At 36.3% G+C, this 26,762-nt stretch overlaps 1 protein-coding gene across 3 annotated transcripts; it reads right to left on the reverse strand.

The window, feature by feature from the left end:
- Positions 1-234: 234 nt before the first annotated feature.
- On the reverse strand, positions 235-17,963 carry LOC139124505 (alpha-2,8-sialyltransferase 8E-like). Of its 3 annotated transcripts, XM_070690643.1 has the most exons (8): positions 17,807-17,963; positions 9,274-9,520; positions 8,540-8,684; positions 4,441-4,553; positions 2,708-2,797; positions 1,931-2,175; positions 706-968; positions 235-312 (listed from the first exon to the last, which is right to left on the reverse strand). In XM_070690643.1, the coding sequence occupies exons 2-7, from the start codon at positions 9,492-9,494 to the stop codon at positions 745-747; spliced, it is 1,038 nt and encodes a 345-aa protein (XP_070546744.1). In that variant the 5' UTR covers positions 9,495-9,520; positions 17,807-17,963; the 3' UTR covers positions 235-312; positions 706-744. The 3 variants fall into 3 exon arrangements, with proteins under 3 accessions (XP_070546744.1, XP_070546743.1, XP_070546745.1); XM_070690642.1 differs by lacking the exon at positions 235-312 and having other exon boundaries at positions 663-968; XM_070690644.1 differs by lacking the exons at positions 235-312; positions 17,807-17,963 and adding an exon at positions 16,614-16,699 and having other exon boundaries at positions 663-968.
- Between the last annotated feature and the right edge of the window lie 8,799 nt (positions 17,964-26,762).

The following is a 26,762-nucleotide window of genomic DNA, read 5'->3' on the forward strand; positions in this document are numbered from 1 at the left end:
AGACGTCTATTTATGTACAACAGATCTGGACATCTGGTTATCCATAGACAGTGTTGAGTACATTCACAGCTCATTCAAAATATGGAGACTTTGAATCCCTACTTTAAAACTGATCTTACAACAATTTTATTAAAATACAGATTGACTGAATGTTTAAAATATACCCAAAATTGTGTTTGTTTGTTTGTTTGTTTGTGTGTGTGTATATTATATATATATATATATATATATATATATATATATATATATATATATATATATATATATATATATATATATATATGACTAAACTGACTAAAACAGCTCTATCACCTTACAACAATTTTATTGAAATACAGATTGACTGAATGTTTAAAATATACCCACAATTGTTTTTGTTTGTTTGCTTGTGTGTGTGTGTGTTTATATATATATATATATATATATATATATATATATATATATATATATATATATATATATATATATATATATGTGTGTGTGTGTGTGTGTGTGTGTGTATATATGACTAAACTGACTAAAACAGCTCTATCACCTTACAACAATTTTATTAAAACACAGATTGACTGAATGTTTAAAATATACCAAAAATTGTGTTTATTTGTTTGCTTGTGTGTGTATATATATATATATATATATATATATATATATATATAATATATATATATATATATATGACTAAACTGACTAAAACAGCTCTATCACCTAGGCACTAAAAACCTCTCTGTGGGCTGTCTGTAAATATCACTTCTTACACTTGCCGACATGTAACCGTATAACACCTTTGTTGTGCAAATCCACAAGCATTTTAAACTCGGCTGTCATGTTGTGTAGGTAATTCGGGTATGAATAAGCGTCAAAATAATGATAGTTGAGGGTTTTTCCATCCGGGTCTTCGGAGAAAGGCCAGAATCCATACACGTGAACTTCTTCACAGAAACTTACTGCTGCAGTGATCAGTATCAACCCTACAAACATAAAGTCATTAGAGACCAAAGTGTTTTTGACGTTTTAATCTTGACAAAAAACAGGAAATTGTTATTTGCAATATTTCTGTGGATCTATATCGGCTACAAGGTTGCTTGCTATTTGAAACATCAATTGAAATGTTAATGCATGGGAGCGTAACCCAATAGCTTGTGGCTGATTTGGTAAGTACCTAATGGCTGAAACCTTAAACTTTGCAGGAACTGTTACAGTGCTATACGTCCATGAATAGCATGAATGTAAATACAGCACAGAGGTTAAGATACACCTCCGTCATTAAAGTGAAAGTCAGAATTGTTACTGTTGTCGTACTTGCATCCGAATACTACACACTGAAATAGATTTATCTAGAAATAATAGGGCAGTCTCTTGGCCTCAAAGACATAACAATATTCATTGATTGTAGATGTCGTGTGATGTGCCATTTCGGAAAAATTGAGTCTTTCAGATGTTGCTTTTATTGGTCTCAAAAATGGTTTCTGTCAATTTTCAAAAGCAAACACTATCATTCGTGATTTGTTGCAATAAATTTCATACCAGCCACTACATCTGAACAAACATTATTGCTCCTTATTTTAATCTCTAGGAAATATGATGAAAAATCAATATCTATTAAAATCCATATCTATTAAAATCCAATTAATGTATCATATCATACTTTTCGGATAAGGTCAATTGATGGCAGACATATAGTATCCCTTTAAGAGTAGAAGTGTTAACGGTATACAGTCACCTGTAATCTAAATATGCCCATATATGGTCAAAGAGGCGTTCCTTGGTATTCAAAATGCCCATGTGAGGGCACTGTTTTAAAAAGCGGCAACCCGCTTAAAATCTGTCATTGGTTAGATTTTCTCTTTCCACGGTAACTGTGGCAAAATTGGAACAGGTGACAGTATACCTTTACTATCATTGTAATAATGAGTTTTATAATTTAACTTGCCTGTTGTCACTCGGGTTTCTTTGATGTTCTTTTGTTGATAAAATTTTCTCATCGTATATATGAAGTCTGGATGGGCAAAGAAAACTTTTATGTTTTCGGGTTTGAGTGTATCATGTGCTTTGAATGAAAGCTCTGTAGTAAGCCCACGGTAACTGAAAGGTGATGTATAGACTGGTGCATTTTTATACTGCTGCTTGGCGTAGTCTTTGAACCTCACTGCTCCTCTCTCGTCCAGGCCAGAGTAACTATAACAAATCGAAATGAAAATTCAATGTCCATAAATTATGTAAGATGAATGATCGTACGCTTCATATACACAACAAAGAGAACGGTACGCTGATTGTGTTATCACATACATAGACCCTGCTTTACTTATTTCCATATTCCATAACTTCTTACTTTAAAATTAGGGATACTTTGAGGCATTAGCGGAGGGCGACGCGCGGCGCCAACGTCTGAGTGCATCCGGGATTTCCGTGATAACCTTATTATTATACATCTTTCATTCGTGACTAGGGCATCAAATTGTCTAGTGGCCGTTTTCGTGCAATGTTATCAATGTTTCTCCCGATTTACAGTGAAACTGTGGAATGCTATCTTGAACGCGCTGCTGGATAGCCTGTGCACAAGAGAGCACGAGACGTCTCACATTCGTCCACTGGGTCCCTTGAAACCGTTTAACAATGAACGTGCAGATACAGCCGGAGGGGTGTACGCCTTGGGTGTGGGCGTTCCGTACGGCCTTTATATGGATGTTGATCAATGCCCATTACTCACTTGGAACATAACAGTGACGGATTTAACGTGACCAGATCTGTTTTCAAACCAACATCATCATTATAAGTGGTGACCTCTGCAAAACTCATCCTGTAAATAAAAATAAGAATTAGTCCAAATGGACTGATTAATACTGGAAGAATATTAATCAGAAGAGCAGTGAAAATGTTAATACAAGATTTAGGTTTGGTACAGACTGCCTTGTGATCCAACTGTTTGTAAGTCTAGAATCTTGGACGTTCTACTGGCAATAAGTAAGCTGTGTAAATTTTCGAATTCTTGAGAATACATTAACTGGATAATGAGGGACTTTTTACAAAAATGCCACCGACTAATGCATGTCTGTAACACGATTTCAATGACATTAGTGTATCAATGTATAAATTGAATATTAGAAATGTATGTGTTATGTATGGTGCCACTTGATTGTGTAGTAACATTATAACATGTACACCATGCATTGTCCATCATTTCTGACTGTGTTATCAAATTATTTATACCTATGAATAGTATCCATTCATTTCACAATTTTACAGATCCTCACAAAAATTCTATTATGTTACGAGAATATGTGAAAATGACTGCCTAGGATCTTCTTATGTTAAGTTATCGATATTTCGCACTTGTGTTTTTCTAGACGAGACTGCACTTATGTATTAGTTTATAATCGCCAACTAAATGTTTTTTAAGGCTAGAAGTGAAAATATATCAATATATGATGGCGACCACATATAACGTTTGTCAGTGTTAAATACAAAAATATATTTTCATAGTAATTAATATCTCTATCGCAGATGGAAATGGGATAATGACACTTCCTTAACTATTCTGAGTTGAATAATTTCAAATGAAACATATACTCATCATTTTTAGATTGAAGTCACACGTAACTTGAAAGTTCACCACAAAATGCACAATATAGCAATGCATTGTGGACCATGTGTCTTATGCGAGAAATCATCCCATTCCATGTGTTTGCAAACATGCCATGGTTAAGTTTGAAGCCCTGATTGGGGACTCCCAATTAAAATGATATACAATTGGAAAACAACAGGTGCAAATGGCAACGATTTAATCTCCAGTGGTTATACTGTTGAAACTGATAAAGACTAAACGGCAATAGGGCCTAATACTGAATATCAAAATAGCTTAGAATTAGGCCCTACAACGTGCTTGGGTGATTAGAAAAACGTTTCTGGCGATAGAAAATGACGCCAAAGGATAGATTTTGCAACAATTTAACCCAATACGACGTCAACTGTTCTCATAACAAAACATGTTCAGCGTCGAAAATGCCAATCGTTGTATCGACCAGTAAAGCTGCCCTGAGAAAAAATCATATCCTTAACGTTCTGTGCAGTTTCATAGCCGGGAAATGTGATAAAGGCAATATAAGAATGTTCAAGCAATCAGTGTACGGTTGTTGATTTTTTTTAAAGACAGCGCGGCAACACTGTAATGAATGCAGGTGGCGTCATTTTCTATCGCCATAAATGTTTTTCTTATCACCCAAGCACGTTTTAAGTCAAGGCTATTTGGAAATTCACTGTAAGGCCCAGTAACTCAATATTTTTGGGTAATTCTATACCATGCTTATTTCTCGGTCTCCTTTGATAGTATTTGAAATGCCAAGTCGATATTAATATGATATGTGCATTATTATCGGTAAAATTGAATGCAGATCCAGAAGTGAATTCTATATAACACGAGAATCAACAGATATATGTAATTACCTCATTACAAAGTCTGCTGTATCTATGAACTTGCCACATTTGCTACCCAATAGAATTCCACCACTACCAACCACACTACATTTCTTAAACATTTTTTTCTCGTATGGGATTTTCTGAAAAAGAGAAACAAATCAAAGTAAGACTTCGATGGACACTGTGTGCTATAAGGAATGCATTAGAAACATTGTATGAAAGCAAATATAACAAAAATCTTGGTGTTTATACATATTTATGTATACTCTACACCAGTATGATGTTTCTTATCATGCTTATTATTTAGGGGTTACGACATGTCATTCATTAATGTTGTACTTGTTCAAGTTCAGAGTATTCGTCCTTGATATTTGCTCTACTTTCAGTTTGGCATTTACACAAACATGTACGCAAATGAACTAATTATGATATAGCACAGTCATCAAACTTTAAGCATGAAAAAATCTTACTGTATAAGCTAAACGCACCTTAGAACTTCAATAAAATGCAGTAGATTCACTTTTGATGTATAAGCTAATCATGTAATTTTATTACATATGCAAAGGTGCTATTAATTAAAATGTCACACTCACCTAACTTACAAAAACTGTAATTATGCTAACAATGATCGATTCATAGCAGAGGTTCCAGCAAAATCGGCTGACCCACTATTTATATACCTAGCGTAATTAAGAATTTTCAAATACCCTATAATTACAACGTCGTCCATATCAAACTGACAAAATAACTTAACATAAGTAGGATCAATATATTATTGCAGAAGTCCGGTAAAAATCGGTGCCTTCATTATTGATATGTAGCCTAATTACACAATATAATTGCATATGCAAATAAACGATTGATCAGAATGTCAAACTTCCACCAATGTTATATCTTGGTACCTTCAATGTAAATAAGCACTCTCATCAACCTTAGTAAAGTAGAGCTAGATTTATATCCCTATGTAAGTTGATCAAATATGCAAATTGGCAATTACCTTTCCCGCCGTTGATAATAAGCTTATGATGGAAATAAAAGACTCCACCCTAACTATTAACGTTTATGAGCGTGGGCGAAAGGAAACCTAAAATTAATGAGCTGTTAATTTTAATACTTTTCACTCGCGCTGGTCCACAAATGCACGTTAATGGTCAGGGCGTCTACCATATTTCATATCACATCATACCAGTATATTATGGCGCAAATACAGTGATCCGATTGGCCGAGACGCGAGCAGAACTGTGGTATATTGGCGAAATACCACGGCTGGCATACGCGTGAGCTCTGAGCTTGAGCGAAAATCCGTTTTTGACGTTCCACGCCAGAATTTCAATATATTGTTATCATATAATAGCAATAAATCACACCCAGCGACGGTATACCAATCGATTTTGACCAGTTCACTTCATATATGCACGAGCGATAGCGAGTGCATATGTCGTGAACTGGTCAAAACTCAGCATAAACAAACAGCACAAGGGTAAGTCAGGTTTCAGTTTAATAAATAACTTGCACCTAGTTATTGCTTGACCTCAGCCTTCTGCGCTACGCTTGCAATTCCTTCCACCCTCGTATGTGCGAGAGACTACAACAATAAGAAACAGAAAAGGCACAAGGGACTGTCGACAGTCTAATCAACCCTCTCTCCTTATTATATGGTTAAACATTTATTACGCCAACACTATTGAACTAAATTTAACATTTTGCAGTATTTTTGTTCTTGTTATCACTTCAAATATATTGTTGTACACGCTATCATGTTGAAATCTTCAGTATTCAGCCTTTCAACAAAACGTGCACATGCGTTATTCCGTCCAGCCATAGATTGAAATAAATGTCAATGTATGGTTACCATTAAATGCTTTACAGGACATTGAGAAGAACAGTGAGTTCCTGGCAATTACAGGGCTTTGCAGCCTGCCTGCCCATTCGATGTCTGGTATGCACACATTGTGTGCACAGAACGCATGGTGGGTTTTATCTTAGGGAGCTTTCAGTAATTACAGGGGGTGGGCCGGGGGAATGGGGGAAGGTCACTTTTTAGAAAACAGCTCAAGGGGGAGGGTCTCTTTTTATAAACCTATCTTGGGGGGAGAGTCACTTTTTACAGAAGCTGATTTTATGGCCAAAACTTTGATTGTCCGTGTGATATTTCAGTGATGATTATAACAACATACAGAAGGAAGAGGATAAACCTCATCATTCATGAATAATCTCAGGTCTTTAACCAGCAAGACAGTTTGTAAAAATTGTGCTTATCTATGTGTTCTTGATCTACAAATGCACACATGTCATGAGCGCCTGTGATCAAATTGGTAAACTCATCATTCATGAATAATGTCAGGCCCTTACTAGCATGACAGTTTTATAAACATAGGGCCAAAGTCCCTGAAGCTACTATAGACATGGATACAAAATTAAGTATTTCCTGACTGTATGAAATTATCTCACTAAGGTCATCCTAGGGACATGTAAACCAAATATTAAAGCTGTCTGACCAGCGGTTTTGAAAAACCAAGCGACTCAACAGTTGACAGAGCTCTGCTGTGTTATGTAGAGAATAACCTTTTGTGACACATGTATTGATGAAGAAGGTGGATATCTTTGATAGCTCATTTCAGGATGGCCTGACCAAAAATGGAAAAAAATTCCGTAAAAATACAGATTTGCATATTTCATCAGACTATATTAGTCTATAATAGCAAATAAACGAGACTTAATTACATTCTAATTAAAGTAAACAAGACTTGCTTAAATCAAGATTTACGTCATAAAAAACAGCATATCTGTCAGGTTATAAAGAATCTTGAGCTAGTTATCTTTTAATATCAGTAATTTCATCCTATTAACCAAGCACATTTTAACTTTCAAATTAACATTGTAAGTAAGTTCTGTTGAATAAGTTGAGACTGTACGTACTCAGAGAAAGCACACTGAAGAGACAAATGTTTGAAACTTAAGAAGTTCAAGGTCATCAAAAGCATTATAAGGAATCATGTTACACTTTCATTGCACTGTTTACACAGATTGCATAATTGCTATAAATAGCACATGAGGAATCTTACAGCCCAGCTTTACCATAAAAACCCTATCACTTTGACCACTCTTTTAATTGACCACTCTATTTTTTTCCTCAAAAAGTAATCTTATTTTATCCTCACCAAGTCAACCATAAATGGAAATTAGAACTTTCTCTATCTCTATTTATTTGACCACCCTATCATGACAAACTATTATGAGCAATTTCTTTTAGATAACATAAATGGTGGTTCAGAATATATCAAAGTTGGGATTCAGGAAAGTTGCCTTTACATGTTTTACTCCTCAATTCACTATGAACTGTCAAAAAAAGTTGAACTTTCTGATAATTCCACACTAAAATTATTTTGGCTTTGATGATTTCATAATTAATTCAATTATTTAAAATCATATTAATTATTTTTTCTGGGTGAATTGATAGGGTTTATACAGTACAAGAATTACATACAATGTAAGTCAAACGTTGACCAAAAATGACAAAAAAATTCCTTAAAAATACACATTTGCATATTTCATCACAATTTGAACAAATCTAAGCTGGGTTATCCCTAGGGACCTGTATACCAAATAACAAAGCTGTCTGACCAGCGGTTATGAAGAAGATTTTTTACCAAAAACACCTTTTTGGCATTAATTTGCCTATTTTCAACAATATCAAAAAATTAAAAAAAATAGCTTCTCAAAATCATATTTTTCATCTACACAACAAATATCAAATCAGTAAGTACTGCGGTTCTCAAGATATTTGAGTGGACGGACGCCTCACAAACGGACATACATACATACATACATACATACATACATACATACATACATACATACATACATACATACATACATACATACAGACTGACGACGGACGCCGGACGGATACCCATCCCAATAGCTTCTATAGACTATAGTCTATAGCAGCTAAAAATCGTATTTATCTATATATTCAGCATTTACAGATGAACACTTTATTTGGAAAATGTTATGCTTCACTTGAATAACACTGATGATTTGATAGTTAAAGTGAATCTGTGAAGAATTGTGGTAAGAACCAATGTTTGGCCTTTGATAAGTAGTACATGTCAAGTTACGTTACCTTTGGAAATCTATCGTATATTTCTGATGTCACAAATTTCCACGAAAGCCACTCGGCCTCGTATCCTATTGTACCATGATATTTAACATTTTCCTGTGTTATAATAAATAGTTTGGATGTTGTGCAATGGTCCTCCAGCTCTGATCTAGACATATATAACGTAAAATATACCATCAAGGAAAATCACCCAATCAAAAGTGCCATTAAGGCTCATTAGCATCGACTTACTGATATTAGATGACCTTCAAATGGAAAATATTTTCATTATGTATTCTCAAATATACTTTCCAATTGGCCAACCTTCATGTGTGATAGAGCAGTAAGGAAATTAAGCAGATTTCAGTTCATCTTACATTTCCCACCGTTTTCAAACATTTGACACCACGCAGAAAACATAGAATACAATATCACATAAGATGACATATTCATTTTCACATGTTCAGTGTAGAAAATATTTTGGGGCATGTGAGCTTAGATTGTGATAGGTATACATACATCATGACTGTGTCCCTCACTGTTGCACTCAATCAGGCTTATTAGGGTGCTACATCGGGTTTCATTACCTTTCAAAATATTGATTAGTAGACTACTATATGACAAGTATAGCTCAAAGGCCTTTCAGGAGCCCCTCCCCTCTCTAAATCTATATGTAATGTTTTACACACGCTCAAACAAACATAGACCAATGTAACACACATACTCCGTAACATGCTAAAACAAAGCTGTGCACATACCTAAATATATCCGCTTCTCTGGCATTGAAGCTCCAATTTGTATCAATACTGTGAAATACATCCACTACGGAGACACCTTCCCCATCTCTTGCGCGAGGCATTGAGTTAACGTTCGTAACACAAACTATGGAACCATTTGAAAGCACTTGTAGTATAATCAGGAAAGAGGTAAGTCCGACAACACAAAATAAATTCACCAATATCTTACGTCCAATTTTCATGCTGCAGTCTTCGTAGGATGTTGAATCTAGTATTAAATGAAACCATATGTATTGTCTCATTTTCTACAGAAACTGAAAATCAAGTCCGAGTTCGCAGTAGACCTACTTGGGATCTTGTGTTAAGTTATATATATATATATATATATATATATATATATATATATATATATATTATATATATATATATATATACCTACTTGGGATCTTGTGTTAAGTTATATATATATATATATATATATATATATATATATATATATATATATATATATATATATATATATATACATACATAATACAAATTACTCCAAGAACAAAGTAATAATAGTAATAATATCGGTTACTTAAGTTTCCATGCATCCTGCATTCTTCGGACACTTACCGGGTATAACACTCTGCCTTCCGCATCGAACACACACGCTCTCTCTCTCTCTCTCTCTCTCTCTCTCTCTCTCTCTCTCTCTCTCTCTCTCTCTCTCTCTCTCCTCTCTCTCTCTCTCTCTCTCTATATATATATATATATATATATATATATATATTCAGAAGTAGTCATACAGTTGAAATTTACTCGGACAGAAATAAGTACAGCAATGGTGTATAGTAACGTCATGCAAATGCAAAGAGTGGCTCATTATTTGTTCTCTAAGACGGTGTAAGATGAATGATGAAGATATGACATCAGCAGGATTAGTTTATAACAATTATCATGTAGCAAAGAATGAACATCATAAAAAGCTCCATAAGTGTTCATCAGTTGTTTACCAAGGCAACCGTTTCAGGGATTTAAAAAAACACACTGAGTCAACTGCCTTGGCTCCCCAGGCAGTAATGATTAGGTACAACCACACCATAAGTTATTCAGAGTCTGATGTTATGTGTGATGTCTTTAGGTGTTGAATTTTTCAAAGCGTACCGGATATCTTGACATAGCTTTATGAAACTGTCTGATGATTTTATATTGTACTCCTCCTTGAGACAGCATCCTGTTGCACAGGCTGGCAACTTTCGGAAGAAAGTTTTCTATTAGAAGTGTTGCGCTAGCAATGCGGAGATATTCTGACAATACAGTGCCATAAAAGATTAATCAATGATGTTACTTTCGGGATCTGGCATTCTCACTATGAAGAACCATAGGGGATTCGATCTCCGATGATGACGATGATGATGATTATTAAATATTTAAAAATGAAGAAAAATAAAAATATATTTGGACTCAGTAAATTTGTTGTCGTTGTTATTGTTGTTGTTGATAGTATTTGCAGAAAAGAACAAAGTATGTGCTGCAAATTCAATACAGCCAAACTATACACATACACTGCAAAATTCAATACAGCCTTTATACTATATACACATGCGCTCCAAATTCAGTACAGCCTAACTTTAGGCTGTATTGAATTTGGAGCGCATGTGTATAGCATGGAGGTAGCTTACCTCCATGTGTACAGTGAGGCTGTATTGAATTTTGCAGCACATAATTTGTCCTTTTCTGCAAATACTATCAACTACAACAACAACAATAACAACAACAACAACAACAACAACTTTACTGAGTCCAAATATATTTTTATTTTTCTTCATTTTTAAATGTTTAATCATCATCATCGTCATCATCGGAGATCGAATCCCCTATGTGAAAAACTTGAAATCGTCGCACTTGTCAAATGGTTTATTGAAAAATATTCCATCTACTTTAGATATGTCCAATTCAAGAAATGTATCCAATTATGTTCACATTTAAACTTGATCTCTGCCGGATAAATTTGTTCATACGATCTACAAAACTCTCCGTGATCATTCAGGAAACATACCTCATCGATGAATCATGCACATCCATGAAATTTCCGAGCACGAGCTTTTGACATGAATCTATACTCATATCTATGTAAGTATAAATTTGCCCAGAATATTATTTGGTCAATATCCATATAGGAATGCCTATGGTTTGTAAAATCAATCTGTTGCCTATCTGGAAATAGCTTTCTACTATGAGACGTTCTATGGCAGATTACAATGATGCTTGAGAAAAATAATAGCTTTGTTTATCTTTGCGCCAAAATACCTTAGAAGAAGTAAATACCGTCAAGGACAGTGTGCTCACATTCGGTTTGAATTGGTAAATTCAAGAAATATTTAAACCAGAAAAACAAGAATGACAAAAGCAAATAAGGTCTGCAACTTAGGTACTGGAGGTCATCTTTAGGAACATGCATATCAACTTCTCTAGCAATGAGACAAGCAGATCCTACATACATAAGCAAATGTCAACAAAAAATTAGCCAGAGAAGCTTGACAAAAAGAAAAGGTGGGAGAGTGGGGGAAAAATAAAGAGTGGGAAAAAAATGTACAAGGGATCTGGTAAAAAGTAATGCTACCTCATCAATCTTCTATCCCCTACCCCCTCCTGAATATCAAATGTTCCATCCCTTACATAAGACCAGCTGGCAGGAAATGTATTTACAACCTTGGGGATGTTTTAATTAATGCTATGAGTGCTATCATACGAATGTAAACAGCACTTAAATCAGTTACAGATAGTGAAATGCCTTCCACTGTGGGGGGATTACGACATCTGGAATTATCCTGGATCCATATTTCTCATCAGTTCTTGTGTGTCTTACATGCAAAAGTTGCAAAAATTGACCCGCAATGAAATAATTTACCTCAGCTTTGTTTTCTGGATCAAATTTTACTACAAATTGATATTAAATATGACACAATTATGTTCACAGCGTTCAAAACTCTCTCACAACATATCCTGGGACAGTGGGTTGGTATAGGTCATTTAAGGCCACAAAAGAAAATTACCTAAAATATAAAAATTCGGGGGTTTCCCAACACTTTGAGCAGAAAATTTATCTCATAACATCCGCGGGACTTTACCTGATCGCGTTCGATATACGCCACAAGTACCGCTGCGATATCACAGCTACAATTCTGTACAACAGTGCCATGTGTGACAGCAAAAAAAGTCTGAAGTCAGTACCAAACTTGACGCATATTTCACATATCTCTACAAGCTTGGTACAAATTCCACCACAATCACGGTGAAAATCCCCTTAGTTTGTACCAAACTAGAACAAACTTGGTGCATATTTCACATGTTCAATTAAAGTGTTTAGCAAATTTGTAACATATATGTACTAATATGTAGCAAGTTTTTATCTTTCGTACAGGTGTTGCCCATTATGCTCACATTTAAACTTGAGCTCTGCCGGATAAATTTGTTCATACGATCTACAAAACTCTCCGTGATCATTCAGGAAACATACGTCATCGATGAATCATGCGCATCCATGAAATTTCCGAGCACGAGCTTTTGACATGAATCTATACTAATATCTGTGTAAGTATAAATTTGCCCAGAATAGCGCTTGGTCAATATCCTTATAGGAATGCCTATGGTTTGTAGAATCAATCAGTTGCCTATCTGGAAATAGCTTTCTACTATGAGATGTTCTATGGCAGATTACAATGATGCTTGAGAAAAATAATAGCTTTGTTTATCTTTGCGCCAAAATACCTTAATTAGAAGACGAAAAATCAAATGTTCAGTAGATCCTTGTGTTCAATTTTGGTGTATCGTGTGCTGAAGTCGAATGTCGGGAAGCATTTGGCCTTTTTGCTATAGTGTTGATGACGTTCAACTTTTCAATTACTGGAAAATATTTTTTTACAACCCAGTAGGTTTTGATGTTCCTATAAAATGTACTTTATAGATGGAAAATATGCATTTGTTCAAAAATTAATTTATAGACAGTAGAAACCGCTTTACTGAGTGCTTCTGTGCTGCTAGTGCTTGATACTACAATAAAGCGAGCTCCAGATTGGTTCTTATGCATCTTTGGCATCCAGTACATTAGTGGAAGTTTTTGTTTTCTCTCTGAACACTATTAGAACTAATTTGGGATAGTTTCAGATTTCTCACAAGTATTAGGTGCCCTTGAGCTTAATATTGCAATATCACATACTACTCATAAAAACAAGTGTATGACTTGAAAAGAAAGGCAGATAAGCTTACATTTGCAGATTAAACCGACATTACTTCACTATCAAATTATCCCAAATTAGTTCCAATTGTGTTTCCGATACTCTCAGTCCATTTCTGTTACACACTGCAATGTTGTCCGTGATGAGAGATGTCACATCTATTTATATGTGTCTGGCCCTCCGTTCATTACACAAACTTCAGTGTGGAGATGTTTTATATAGAATGATTTGCACACGCATGTAACATTGTTTGCAGCGTTATACCGTGTATGTGTATATATATATATATATATATATATATATATATATATATATATATATATATATATATATATATATATATATATATATGTTTATTGCACAACAACACACTTAAGAAGTGTGGTAAGGCAAAGGTAAGGCAAAAATACCTTTACAATTCAACGTTACAAGGATTAACAAACAGTGGTTGTTGCTGCTGCTGGGGGAGAAAGTAAAGTACTTGAAATATACTTAACAAGGGGTAATTTATCTGACTGACTAAAGATGTAAATGAACTTCTCTTTCTGGTCTAAGTCAACGAAACCTGGACTGCACATAGTTATTGAGGAAAATAACATCTCTCTGTAAGTGATATATATATATATATATATATATGTATAAACAAACAGGGTAATGTAGTAAACGCATGGTGAAAGCTCACAAACGGCACCTATTGACTGTTATAACTCCACAGCTATCGAATCAGGCATCATCAAAATTTTATCATATAGGCCTACCTACATTCAAGTGCCTGTGTAAACCTATGGGGAGGGCGCCCTCACTTCCGTGCATTTATGAAATTTACTGTATTTTTAACTATTTTATGGCATTTTGTGATGTTTGTGATTTTAGACTTCTGTAATTAAAATGTCATTCGTGTGTTTTAATAGACGAAGTATTGTGACTTTTGTATGAGGGATTACTTTCCACAAATGAGTAAGTCTACAAGCAGTAATTAGTTATTTTTGTCAGATAAGCACGTTTTGTCAGATAAGCGCCGTACATACGTATCACGCCCAAATACGGGGAATCGCGTACATTTCTGAACTACCTCGATTCTGGTTGCTACGCGCGTTGCTATCCGCAAACGTTCCATTCTAGTCTGGCAGAGACCCTGCGATTCGCGGTCTTCCCTGTTCATGCTGTTGGAACACGCGCGCGCCCTTCACAGACGAGGCGCGAATCCTTGCAAGCGACCGGTCGGATTTCTGCCTGATCCAGGTACTTTATAGAACTCCACAAATCCGTTTATCAAAAAAAAAATGGCAAGTACCATAGCCATATAAAATTAAAAATGAAAAATAAAAACATAACGCGTATATAAGTTTACCAGCTACTAGTATATATTCTCTCCGCCCAGTTAGATAGGTGTTACTTTTGACGTCACTACCCTTATGAATATTCATATACTTGCAAGAACTGACAGTCGCTGTGTCTTGCAGCACGTGCTCACAGCTGCACAGCTGCCTTCGAATGCAGGCCCACCGTGGGCGCGCAAAAAACAAGGCACAGCGACTGTGGAGAGTCTAGTTCCATTCGTACACAGAGCCAGTGCGAGATTAGGAAAACGTCTGCTCGCTCAGAACGTAGTCGTGCGTGGCGACAGTGGAGCCGCACAGGTGACATCGGTTTATATATTTCTAAATTCTGGTGAACTCCTGTGTATCTACTAAAGAGCGTGCTTGTGCAGTATAAATTACAATAAGTTGACATCACGCTTTTGTCCTTCCTACACCTCGATTTCAGCCTGGATCTCTGTTCGTCACGTACTACTAGTACGCATGTAGCTGTGATATCGCAGCGGTACTTGTGGCGTGTATCGAACGCGCTCGGGTCATTGAGGTCATCGCCACAGTCCCTGTAGGACTGTGGCGATGACCCCAATGACTCAATCGCGTTCGATATTTAAATAATAACACGCCAGCAAGGGCAAGATCACGATTTGTTGCCGCCCAAGGGATGGTGCTCATGACGGTAATATTGATGATGCCCGAGCCGAAGGCGAGGGTATCATCAATATTACCGTCATGAGCACCAGCCCGAGGGCTGGCAACAAATCGTGATCTTGCCCGTGCTAGCGTGTGTTATTAATTTTATTACACCGAACAAACACTTGTTTTCGAAACTTTGCTAGAAAGCAGCCAAGTGTCGATCGAGACTCGCCACAGTGAAATGTTCGATTGTTCCTCGATCGCAATGCTGCATGAAGTTAAATTAACGTCTAAAAACGAAGACAGTGTTGTTCAAGCTTTTCTCGTTTAATGTACTAAACGTCGTGTATTTCAGGTCTAGCTAATTTCTTGTACCTTTTCAAAAGCCATTGCTTCACAGAAAATACCAAGCATATGTATATACGCGATGATGTGGTACGCGCAGAATGGACGCGCGGTATTCCAGAACGTGGTAGCGGGCTATTCCTGAACGTGGTACGGGCTATATCACTGCACGCGACAGGGCTATATCAGCGCACGCGACAGGGCTATATCACCTGTGCCATGTTCTATCACGTTTTGTTCTATATCACGTGAGTGAGGCTCAGCCAATCACAGTACCTGAATAATACGTGAGGTGTAATAAACGCCAATGTTGTTTTGCGCGTTTTAGAATTCTGCAAGAAAGCAAATGACGTCATTATGTATGTCAATCCGTGACGGGAAGCCGCCTTCGCAATTATGAAAAATTGACACAAACGGTGATGAATGTTTGATATCGCACGCATTATCCCCCAAGCAATGTTCAATGTTATGTAAACTACATATTTATCATTCCATAAGGTATATGATAAAACCTCTGAGGCGAGTGGTTTTTGATGTCTTCGCTTGGTAACCAGGTGTCGTATATGTTATGAGTTAAAATCCGATTGAGATTTTACTGGAATACCGTCGTGAGCAGCTTATCGCTATTTACTATCGTTGGTAACACGAGCTGCTTTTTCTAAACCTATAAGGTAGTCACAGCTGTCAGCATATACCGTAGACTGTGACTCACAGCTGCAGGCAGACATTCGCAGCTGTGAATAAACACATTTTCCGTCGCCATACCTTAAAATCCTTTCAAAAAATATCTGAGAACGGATGGACACATCATAGTTTGTAGCTAGCCATACGTACTCACATTTGTAGTTGTACTATATAGTCGTCTCATTCAACCTGAGAATAACGTATCTTGTGCATGAGGGTCGTAGCGTGTTGTCAACGTAAACAGTGTGCCTAATTGCAAATCATGCGCACATAAATGATGCGCACTAAACTGAGGTTCGCTCACAGCCTTGAAAATCACCTCGCCGAGCGGCAAGAGTTTCCTTTACCAGGTATTGTAAATTTTTCAACCCGACACGTGACTTACTTAGTCTAAGGCAATTAGGATATTCGAATAGTACGTGAGATGTAATACTTTATTGAGATCTCAAAAATGAAAATTATTTCTATTTGACAGCTAAAGTTCAAATATATATATATATATATATATATATATATATATATATATATATATATATATATATATATATATATATAGTTTTTACTTCTCTTTTAATTAAAGCAACCGCAATGCGCACACGGATGTAGACAGTCTGACGATGGCAAAAAAATGCACCACCATACGGTTACCCTATCAGTACCTTCCGTGTAGAAATGACATAATATCTTGCCATCTCGATCGTTTTTACATACATTTACTAATGAAAATGGTATGGAAACAACTGGCAACTATGGGAAGAGAAATGAAGAGAAATGACATGGAAAACGTAAATAAATAATTCTGCAGTCACATTTCGCTTCAGAAAAATGTTTTGCAAATGACACTGTTTCTGTAAAAAGCCTTTGGTCTAAATCAGTAAAACACCATTCATATGTTTACAAACCTTTAGCTATGTTGGCCAAAGCATCGTTGTGGTTCACCTCTCTCAATAAGTAGAGCATAATGAGTTCAATGTTTGTTTTGCCCTTTAACCAGCATGGTTTCGTGATGGTAATATAACTCTACTGGAGTTCAACATCTCCGTTGTTATCAAGGCTAAGTGTGGATCTGTTCGCATGAAAGCGAGATGCAGGAGATGGACCTTGAACTTTTGAAACTCTCTCCAGAAGTAGCCTATTATTTACTGCGATTGTAAAAAACTGTGGTCCACCTACAGACAAGCTGCTGACGGTTGTATTTCATATGTGCCAACGTTTTAAAGTACCGTGCGCTATGCATTGAGAAGTAGCATTGGACGTGCACGTGGCACAAACCACAGTCCCTCTATGGATAGAGGGACTCTGCACAAAAGTAAACAAAGCCATGAAATACAGAAAAAACCGACTTACCATAATTTATACTGGCTGAGTCGGCTGATTATGTAATACCTAACGGTGACAGTCGAGTGTGTGTACAGACATCATGTATATGTTCTTACTGCAAGCTGGTCATTGTGCCGTTCATGTCGCAACTTATCAGTGAAATGAATCATGATAGGTCATTGCCAACTCTGCATTTTACTCTAGGGAAATCCGGGTAGCAGAATACTGAATCTAAACAAACTATCTCTATCAGAATCTCTCAAACGTATGTAAACCGAAGCACATATTTAGCGTAATGTGGTAAACTTGGACTGCCCCGCAAAATCCAATGTCTTTGTATCGTAAAAGTAAATTGCTTTGAATTGCCTTACCTTCCTAACTAATGCTATGGTCCAGTATGTCTACATCAAAATTTAGTTAAGGTCATTCGATTGGAATCGTGCCAAATGTTCTTGTTTTCACAGCGTTAAATAATGTGGATTTGTTAAACATAAAGGGATTCCGTGGACCAATCTTTTAAATAAGGGTGAAAGCTTTTAGTTGTATAATTTGTACGTCATGAGTTAACCAATAATATTTGCATGCAAATAGTTACACGCATTAATAATGAACGTAAGTGAATTTAGCAGTTTGGAGCGACTAGTAAATGTCTAAAAATAAATTATCAATATGTGAAATTCGTGTATGTATCACCCTATACTAATCTGAGGGTAAATGTACGTAAAATATGCAATCCATTAAATTCGTATGGAAAATGACATAAGACAGGTCTCCTTCAAGTTGAAACAAGTTGACCTTTGCAAACTGCCTCAAATTTTACAAATTAAGAAAAAAATACATTAAATCTGCCAAAAACCGCTTATGTGGTCAAACATTGAGGTGGAAGTGACCTTCATATATAAGTCCAACAACCTGCACATTTGTATCAAAATTCAATACACACTGTAGCTATTTAGGCATGGCCTGTGATTATTCCTTCGGGCAACTATAAAGTCAAAACACATTCCGAATTAATTTCGGAATGTCCGAAGAAAGTTCGGAATTTCCTTTAAATTTCAAAATTTCTCATCAGATATTAATTTTACTATAATACTGAATATAATTGTACAGCAACGTTCCAGTTACGATATTTCACATCCAAAAAATGCCATTTCAAAATTCACATTCACTAAAAAATCTGCTGACTTTTTGAATGAACATATTGTTTGATAAAATGTTCAGAAGTCTCGACAGCAATCGACTGAACTTGTATATTAAATGGCATTGAGGCAAGCATCCAAGCGTCAGTGGTATGCCATAGAAAATGTGCCGCCTGTAGGGCTCTTTCTTCATGATGAAGGCCTAATAATGAGTCGATTTATCATTCGGGAAAAGACCCTAAGTATGGGTCGATAACAAAGCAAAGTGCACCATGCTTTAGGAAAACCTTTACATACCATAGAATGTGATAAAATACCCGAATTTGTGTCATGAAATTCCCTAACAATGGGTCACATTTTTGGAATGCATAGGGGTTGATATCTATCTTGGGGGCACACTCCCTTATGAAATTATTTGGAGTACAACCGCCCCAGCCCCTCTCCCATGATCAAAGCAACCATTAAACCTGCATCACATTTTAAACATCAAGGAATAAAATCACATCTAATTTGCCAAAACCGCTAAGCTTTATGGTCAAGTAGTGGAGATAGAAGTGACCTTCACGAGTTCAACAATCCTCAGTAAACCAGTCATCTGAAGGTGACACAGTCCCTGCCTTTTCCAAGGTTCATTGATGGGATATAAAGCTGGTGAAAGAGAGTAACTGTACAGTATAGATAACATCTGTTGTATTGTGTATGTGGGCCAAATGTAATTTTGTTTTCATTAGCCTATTGCAAATCCCTTCGGTGAACACGGCATTCTGCATACGGATGATGCACTTTGTGGGAGTGTTCAAATACAAGGTACAACAGACTACCCGTAAATATCCGCAAATGTTATTTATAGTAATAGGAATTTTAGTTTGGAGAACTTTATGCAAATAGTATTAGTTACTCAGACCATGCTAACCAAATAATTAATCTATTCTTGCACTCCCCAAATGGAATTTGTCCACCAAATTTGATTCCAAACCAATCGTATGTTCTTGTGATAATGTTTTAATTGACATAGTGACACAGACAGTGGTATGTACTGGTCCCCTTCCCTATTTCTAGCGCTGGCAGCGCTGCTCACAAAACCAGGGTTAGGTATGGGCTGAAATATTGGCCGCCATTTCGTCAGAATTTTGAATGCATATTAGTTGGCACAGTCACCAGACAAGATCATGTGATCAACACATATGTATAGTGGCAAGCCTGAAAATAAGACGACGAAACATCGAACGTTCAAGTTATTTGCACGGCTTCACTTTTAAGTGTCTTACACTGTTCTTCTATGATAGTATTTTATGGTGAAATGACGATCATCGTTCTTGGTTTAGCCTCAGACGTGAGAAACGATCCCTCCTTTCGCATGTACGGCAGTACTCCAATCATTGTTGCCTTGGTTGGCCATTGGGCTTTGACTTGGGTCGTGCGGCTCGGTTTGGGCACAGCGAGAGCCGCACGACGCGACGGAAGCCCGAGCGCCCGGCCAACCAAGGCTACAATTATTGCAGCTGGTACGGCAGTGGGCCAAAAATAGATTGTGCTGTTCCGATAACATGGTTTTCAAAATAGGGTAGGTAGATCGGCAGGGATTTTATTTTCCAAAATATTTTTGTTTTTAAATATGCACCTTTCAGGGGTTCAGGGCGATCAAACACTGGCCACAACATTTCCAGAAAAACATATCATACATATAGGATTAAAAACATAAAAGACGTCCTCGTTCAAGCAAAAACCAAATGCCAGGTAACGAATGTAAACTCCATAAATGTAATAATCTCCACAAGATCCTTTAACGCCGTTTTTTCGAAAATTGCCGTACTTTCTTAATCGATCGCCTCAAATTCGTCTCCAGTGGATAAATTGTGTGGAATAATCGATAGATTGTCTGTTTTCCTATGTTGTCTCACTTGAAGTTTGTTCCTTCACTAGGGACGCCAGGATGTCTAATTTTGTTCCACTGTGTTCAAGGTAGTGTTTGTATTGTTTCATACTAGATTGAAATATATGTTCTCGTCAACGTGTTTTGTGTCGTAAGTTTCTGTTATAAAGTATATATTTCTCTGTTATTTGTTCTGAGTCATCTGTCACAAACTTTGTGTGGTATCACTGCTTGACGAGTTATTTTGATGCTTCCTTATTATGTAATTATCAGTGTCTAGAACTGCTCCACTTCCATTATCTAACGCTTTGATCAGTACCTCGCCGTTTTCTGATAGTGTTCTCAAAGTATTCTATTCTGTGTTTCGGAAAGGAAACCTAGTTTCAGGAAAGTATGCAATAACATCACACTAGTGTTATTAAAGTTATTATTTACTCAGGGCATTGATAAACAAATGATCACATATGCAAGTTCAAGTTTATTACATTTATGGTTGAGTTTTATTACATTTATGGTTAATTTGTTTATTACATTTGTGGTTGCGGGTTGTTACATTAATGGTTGACTATTTTATTACATTTGTGGTTGATTTTATTACACTTGTGGTTGATATTACATTTGTGGAGATTATTACATTTGTAGAGGTTACAACGAACACGTGATTTTATTTACGGGTTTTTTCTTTTTTGCTCCCGTGTTGACACACGTGAGCATATGTCGCAGCGATATCTGTCTGTCTGTGTGTCTGTCTGTCTGTGTGTCTGTCTGTCTGTCTGTGTACTCAATATCTCAAAAACGGCTCATCAGATCAGAATCAAATCTGATACATAGATTCAGTATGCAAATGGCAAGAACTAATTAGTTTTTGGTGGGTGGGGCTTGCTTTCTTTTTGCTCATTTGCATAATTAATGATTTTAGAAAAAAACCCAGATATATATTGACAACGACTGCACACAATTTGATGAGACTCGCAACAAATGTTGATCACATCAAGATATATCAGCTGTGAAAGGTATGAAGGGGTGACATAAAAGATAATGGATAATTTGCATATTAAATGAACTTTCCTCAGGGATATATATCTGATTTGACTTGATCAAAATTGACAAAACTTGGTATGTATATTGAAGATACTATGATTTAACATTATTGAAAGTCATTGCGCATTTTTACTTCATCAAACTCTAAATTTGCATATTTAATGAACTTTTGAAATTAGGGATATTTATTTGAATTGACTTGACAAAAATTGATGAAACTTGCTATGTACATTATAAAAAATACTATGATCTAATATTTTTGATAGTCATTAAGCATTTTTACTTCAGCCAAATACCTATTTGCATATTTAATAAACTTTCCTAATTAGATAAATATATCTGAATTGACTTGACCAAAGTTGATGAAACTTGCTATGTCCATTGAAGCTACTATGATATAACATAATTGAAAATCATTAAGCAGTTTTACTTCAGCCAATTCCCTATTAACATATTTAATGAACTTCACTAATTAGGGATATATATCTGAATTGACTCGACTTAGGTTGATGAATCTTGCTACATATATTGAATATACTCTACAACAACATTATTGAAAGTCATTAAACTTTTTTACTTCAGCCAATTCCTAATTTGCATATTTAATGAATTTTCCTAATTAGGGATATATATCTGTATTGACTAGACCAAATTTGATGAAACTTGGTATGTACTCTAAAGATACTATGATACAACATTGAAAGTCATTAAGAATTTTTATTTTAGCCAATTCCTTATTTGCAAATGTTATGAACTTTCCTAATTAAGGATATTTATCTGTCTTGACTAGACCAAAGTTGACGAATTGCTTTGTACATTAAAGATATTATGATACGAGATTATTGAAAGTCATTTAACATTTTTACTTCAGCCAATTCCTAATTTGCATTTAAATGAGAACATTTCAGTCAATTCCTAATTTGCATATTTTAATGACTTTCCTGATTGGGGATAGCCTATACACTTGGCTATAGAATCAATCTGTGGTGAATATTATTCCTTATGTTGATCATAACACTTTCAATGAAGTTGCAAACATGTGGCGAAGGTTCAAATTTATACATAACTACAATATATAATGAAACACGTGAGCATGTTCAGTTCATATCTGGTTTCTTTTTACTTCCGTGTTTACGTAGCTCTGAAAAATTTAGGGTCAGCAGGAATAAATAGGGTAGGTCGGGTTATCGGAACAGCACATTTTTTTTCCTTTGGCCTAACTATAAAATGAGTGATTTTCCGTTTTCCATTCAGTGTCGACAAGACATGCTTCGTTCAGCACACCATAGAGGTATAAATGACCTCCCGGGACAAGCGAAATCTAAGTTCGAAGTTGGTTGGAAATATATTTTATGCATTCACTGCGCTTGTTAGGCAAAAAAAAATTTGTGTTTCCTGTAGCATGCTCTTCAGAAATAGGGTAGGTAGGTAGGAAATTTTTTTTGGTAATTTTTTTTTCTCTGCAAAAAAGAAAATGGGAAAATTTTAATACCGTCAATTGAATTTCTCAACTCATGAATTAAATAAACCAATACTCTCCTCAGACCAAACAAATTTCAAAGGCCATTTACAGCAACCATTGTTAACGAAACCATGAAACCTGGGAATGGCTAAACACAGAGAAATAAGATTTATTTCTCGAAACAGCCTTCACAACATGCTTTTCAAACACCGGAAAGCAGGCACCAATATCGACCCGAAATCTATTACAAAGTCCATGAAAAATTGACACAAAACCAAAAGTTCAGATAATCGATTTAAATGCTTAAAACAAACTAATCGTTTTCAGATTAGTACAACATTTACTTTTAACATAACGAGCACTAGCAACGCTCAAAATATGCCCTAAAACAAAAATCCTTATAAGCGTCCAGAAACTCCGGTCGATGCTGGGTCATGTTAATTATAATATGACACCACACACCGGATCGCTCACTATAGAGTTAGTCAATAGTGGCTAACTCTCTCAATAACGAATCTGGCTTCTCCTCCTCGAGGACGAAGATGACTTTATCACACAACCAAGCGGAGGGGATACAAAACAAGAGAGCGACTGATGAAGGAACCCCATTTTTGGTTCCGAAACACCGTTGAGACGAATAACTCAATCAACAAACCGGTTTACCGGGGACCAAGATCACATGACTAGGGTCAAAGCACTATCGATTCACCGGTGTCTCGCCATGTATTCCACACAAAATAAATGCAATGATCCTTTTATTCACCATATCGTAATATTAAACAAATCTTGGTAGAGCCGATGTGTGGAGTTGCCCTCATTTTCCTTTATATTGTAAACAGAAACAAGTAGCATTGACAATCAATGCAGCGTAACATAGCTTTTGACATTTTGTGATGCAGATGCTTTTTGCTGCTGCTGATTGTTTACTTTTTGCAAAATGGGCTGTAAGTGATTGGCATTTTGCCAAGTTCATGGCATGCATTACACATAGGTAAGACAGTCCTGTATTGTTTTTTCAATTCAGCATTTATCTGTGCCTCATCACAACCACAGTGGGCACAGACATCTTTTTGTCCTACATCAGCTCCATAATACGGGATCTCTACTGGTACAGCTGAGATGTGGCTGCAAGGCAACTTTTTTTATGTAGCCGATGGTCGGGTGGTGACAGCTCTGCACCACAGCACAGGTACAGTCATTCTCTGACATGAGGATTGCCTCAAAACTTGAAACCTTGAAACCGGGGTGGTAGTCTTCTTATTGATGCTCTGTAGCTGGCGATAGCAGGACAGTCCATTTCCTGATCGAGTCCATGACGTCAACTTCCAAACACCCAGTATTGAATCATTGGAAAGTAGGGTGATCAGGAAATATGCAAATCCGCCAGCACAAAAGACAAACACAACTAATTTACGCTGAGTTTTCATGTTGCACTCACCGTAGATTGTTTTAGCTGATACTCTGATATGGGATGATAAAAACAAGGACACTCTAAGTATTTAAAGGGACCGAAAGTCCGGGTCGAGCTGACAAAATCAATAGCGCAATTTCGAACCACTAGTAAAGTGGTGGTACCAGGTGTCCGAAATGGGTAAGCCTACCCTGCTAGCATGTTACAGCCATCAAGGTTTAACTTAAGTGACAAAGTAATTGTACGGTAATACAGCCAGCTGCTAAATTACTGTTGTGAGTCAAAGACAGGAATGCTGTCTTTTATCATTTCAGCAATAGATTTGTCGTATATAAGATCTCAATATTTACCATTGAACTTCTTGTATGATCCAGCAAATCTACTTTGTGAAAACCCCTATCTAAATAGCCTTAAAGGGGCAGACCATTTATCAGATTTATCTAAAAGTAAATGGGTCGACTTGATAAAAATTTCTATGGAAACCGAAGGCTAACACCATGTAAATACTCAATGTCAACGAGGACTAATGCGAGAACCAGGGATTGAGAACTGCCCCTTTAAGGCTAAAAAGTGTCTCACTTGAAAGTCTTCATACGAATTACAAGCTCTACAGTATCTCGGGAGTTGTGGAATGTATGTACCATAAGCTGGACCTGATGGTATTTTACTGGTTAAGTAGGGAAAGCTAATGATTTCAAGATTAGAGATTAGATAAAATTGAGAACGAAATGGATATAAATATCAGACAAGGGCCCTGGACAAAGAAACCTATGTATTCCCAATGTCATTTTACGCTGAAAAATAATAAAGGAACATTGGAAGTTACATTCATCATATCGACAGCCCGCAAGTGGACACGTTTTTTGTGCCAAGTTTACACTTGACAAAAGCGTAATAAAAAGAGCATTGCGCATGCAAAAAAAGTCTCTCTATCAGATGAGTAAATAATTTTATCAAAACAAGTGAATGTCCGGGTGAGTGTTTTGCTTCTTGATATAATAAATCAATCCTAACCTGTTGTCAGGGCCTGGTGAAGTTGTTAGCAAAAAAAAGACAATAAGAAGCAGAATTTCCTACTTTCAGTTGATTCAATCAGTCAAGCAGAAAATAGGCATGGGGATATATTTCAATGTGCAATAGATTTTAGCTTACCAGAATATTGAAAAAAAGACATATTTTCACATTCCTTTATTGTCTCATTGTACTAAAGAGGTTGGCCGCGATTGTTATGGATTGTCTGTCCCCTTTGCACAAACTTTCGAAAATTTAGCATTAAACTAACGCAATATGGTGACACCTAGAACAACTTTCACATGTGATGTGGTTGCCTTGCCCCAGTTTGTTTATAAGAGTTGTGTAACCCCTTAACTGTTTATGATTTTGCTAGTAACCCTTTACAATTCCCCTACCCCCACCAACTGTATATTTTATGTAATCTTACATTGTTGACACACACTGTAATGTCAATATTCACCACAATCATAATGACTGCTGAATCCAACTATTTCATTTTCAGACCAGATATCGACCATGCACTTGTGACTACAATCTACTAGCGTAAGTTTGCAACTAATGGTAATGATTTAATTATTGACCGCGATCGTATATTACAAACAAGTTGTTGACAGTTCTTTTTAAAGTGTGTCTACGTTTTAAAGCACTGTGCGATGTGCATAAGGAAGTAGCATTGAATCTGCACGTTGACCACTAAAATCGAATAATTAACATTGTGAGGATAACGAAGTGATTCCACATACCTAATATACACTGCTAATTATATTGGCTCAATTTGCCAAGTATGTCGACAGATAAGAGTGAGTATTCCAAATGTCTGTACAGGTATGCTTGCACTTCTCTCTTTGCTTACAGAGAGTAAATGCTGTTACAGCTAGGTGGTCATTTCGACGCACATGTCGCAACATGTAATGTTTGGTCAAAATTCAAAGGTTAGGCTCGATTGTATTGTACACAGAGGGCTCCGCGTGAAAACAGACACCCTAGCTATGGAAATTGCCTCTATTTGATCCTCGTAGATGTTGGTAACAGAAGCAAGGATT

Source organism: Ptychodera flava (genome assembly GCF_041260155.1).
Source record: "Ptychodera flava strain L36383 chromosome 23 unlocalized genomic scaffold, AS_Pfla_20210202 Scaffold_24__1_contigs__length_23054250_pilon, whole genome shotgun sequence".
Lineage (NCBI taxonomy): Eukaryota > Metazoa > Hemichordata > Enteropneusta > Ptychoderidae > Ptychodera > Ptychodera flava.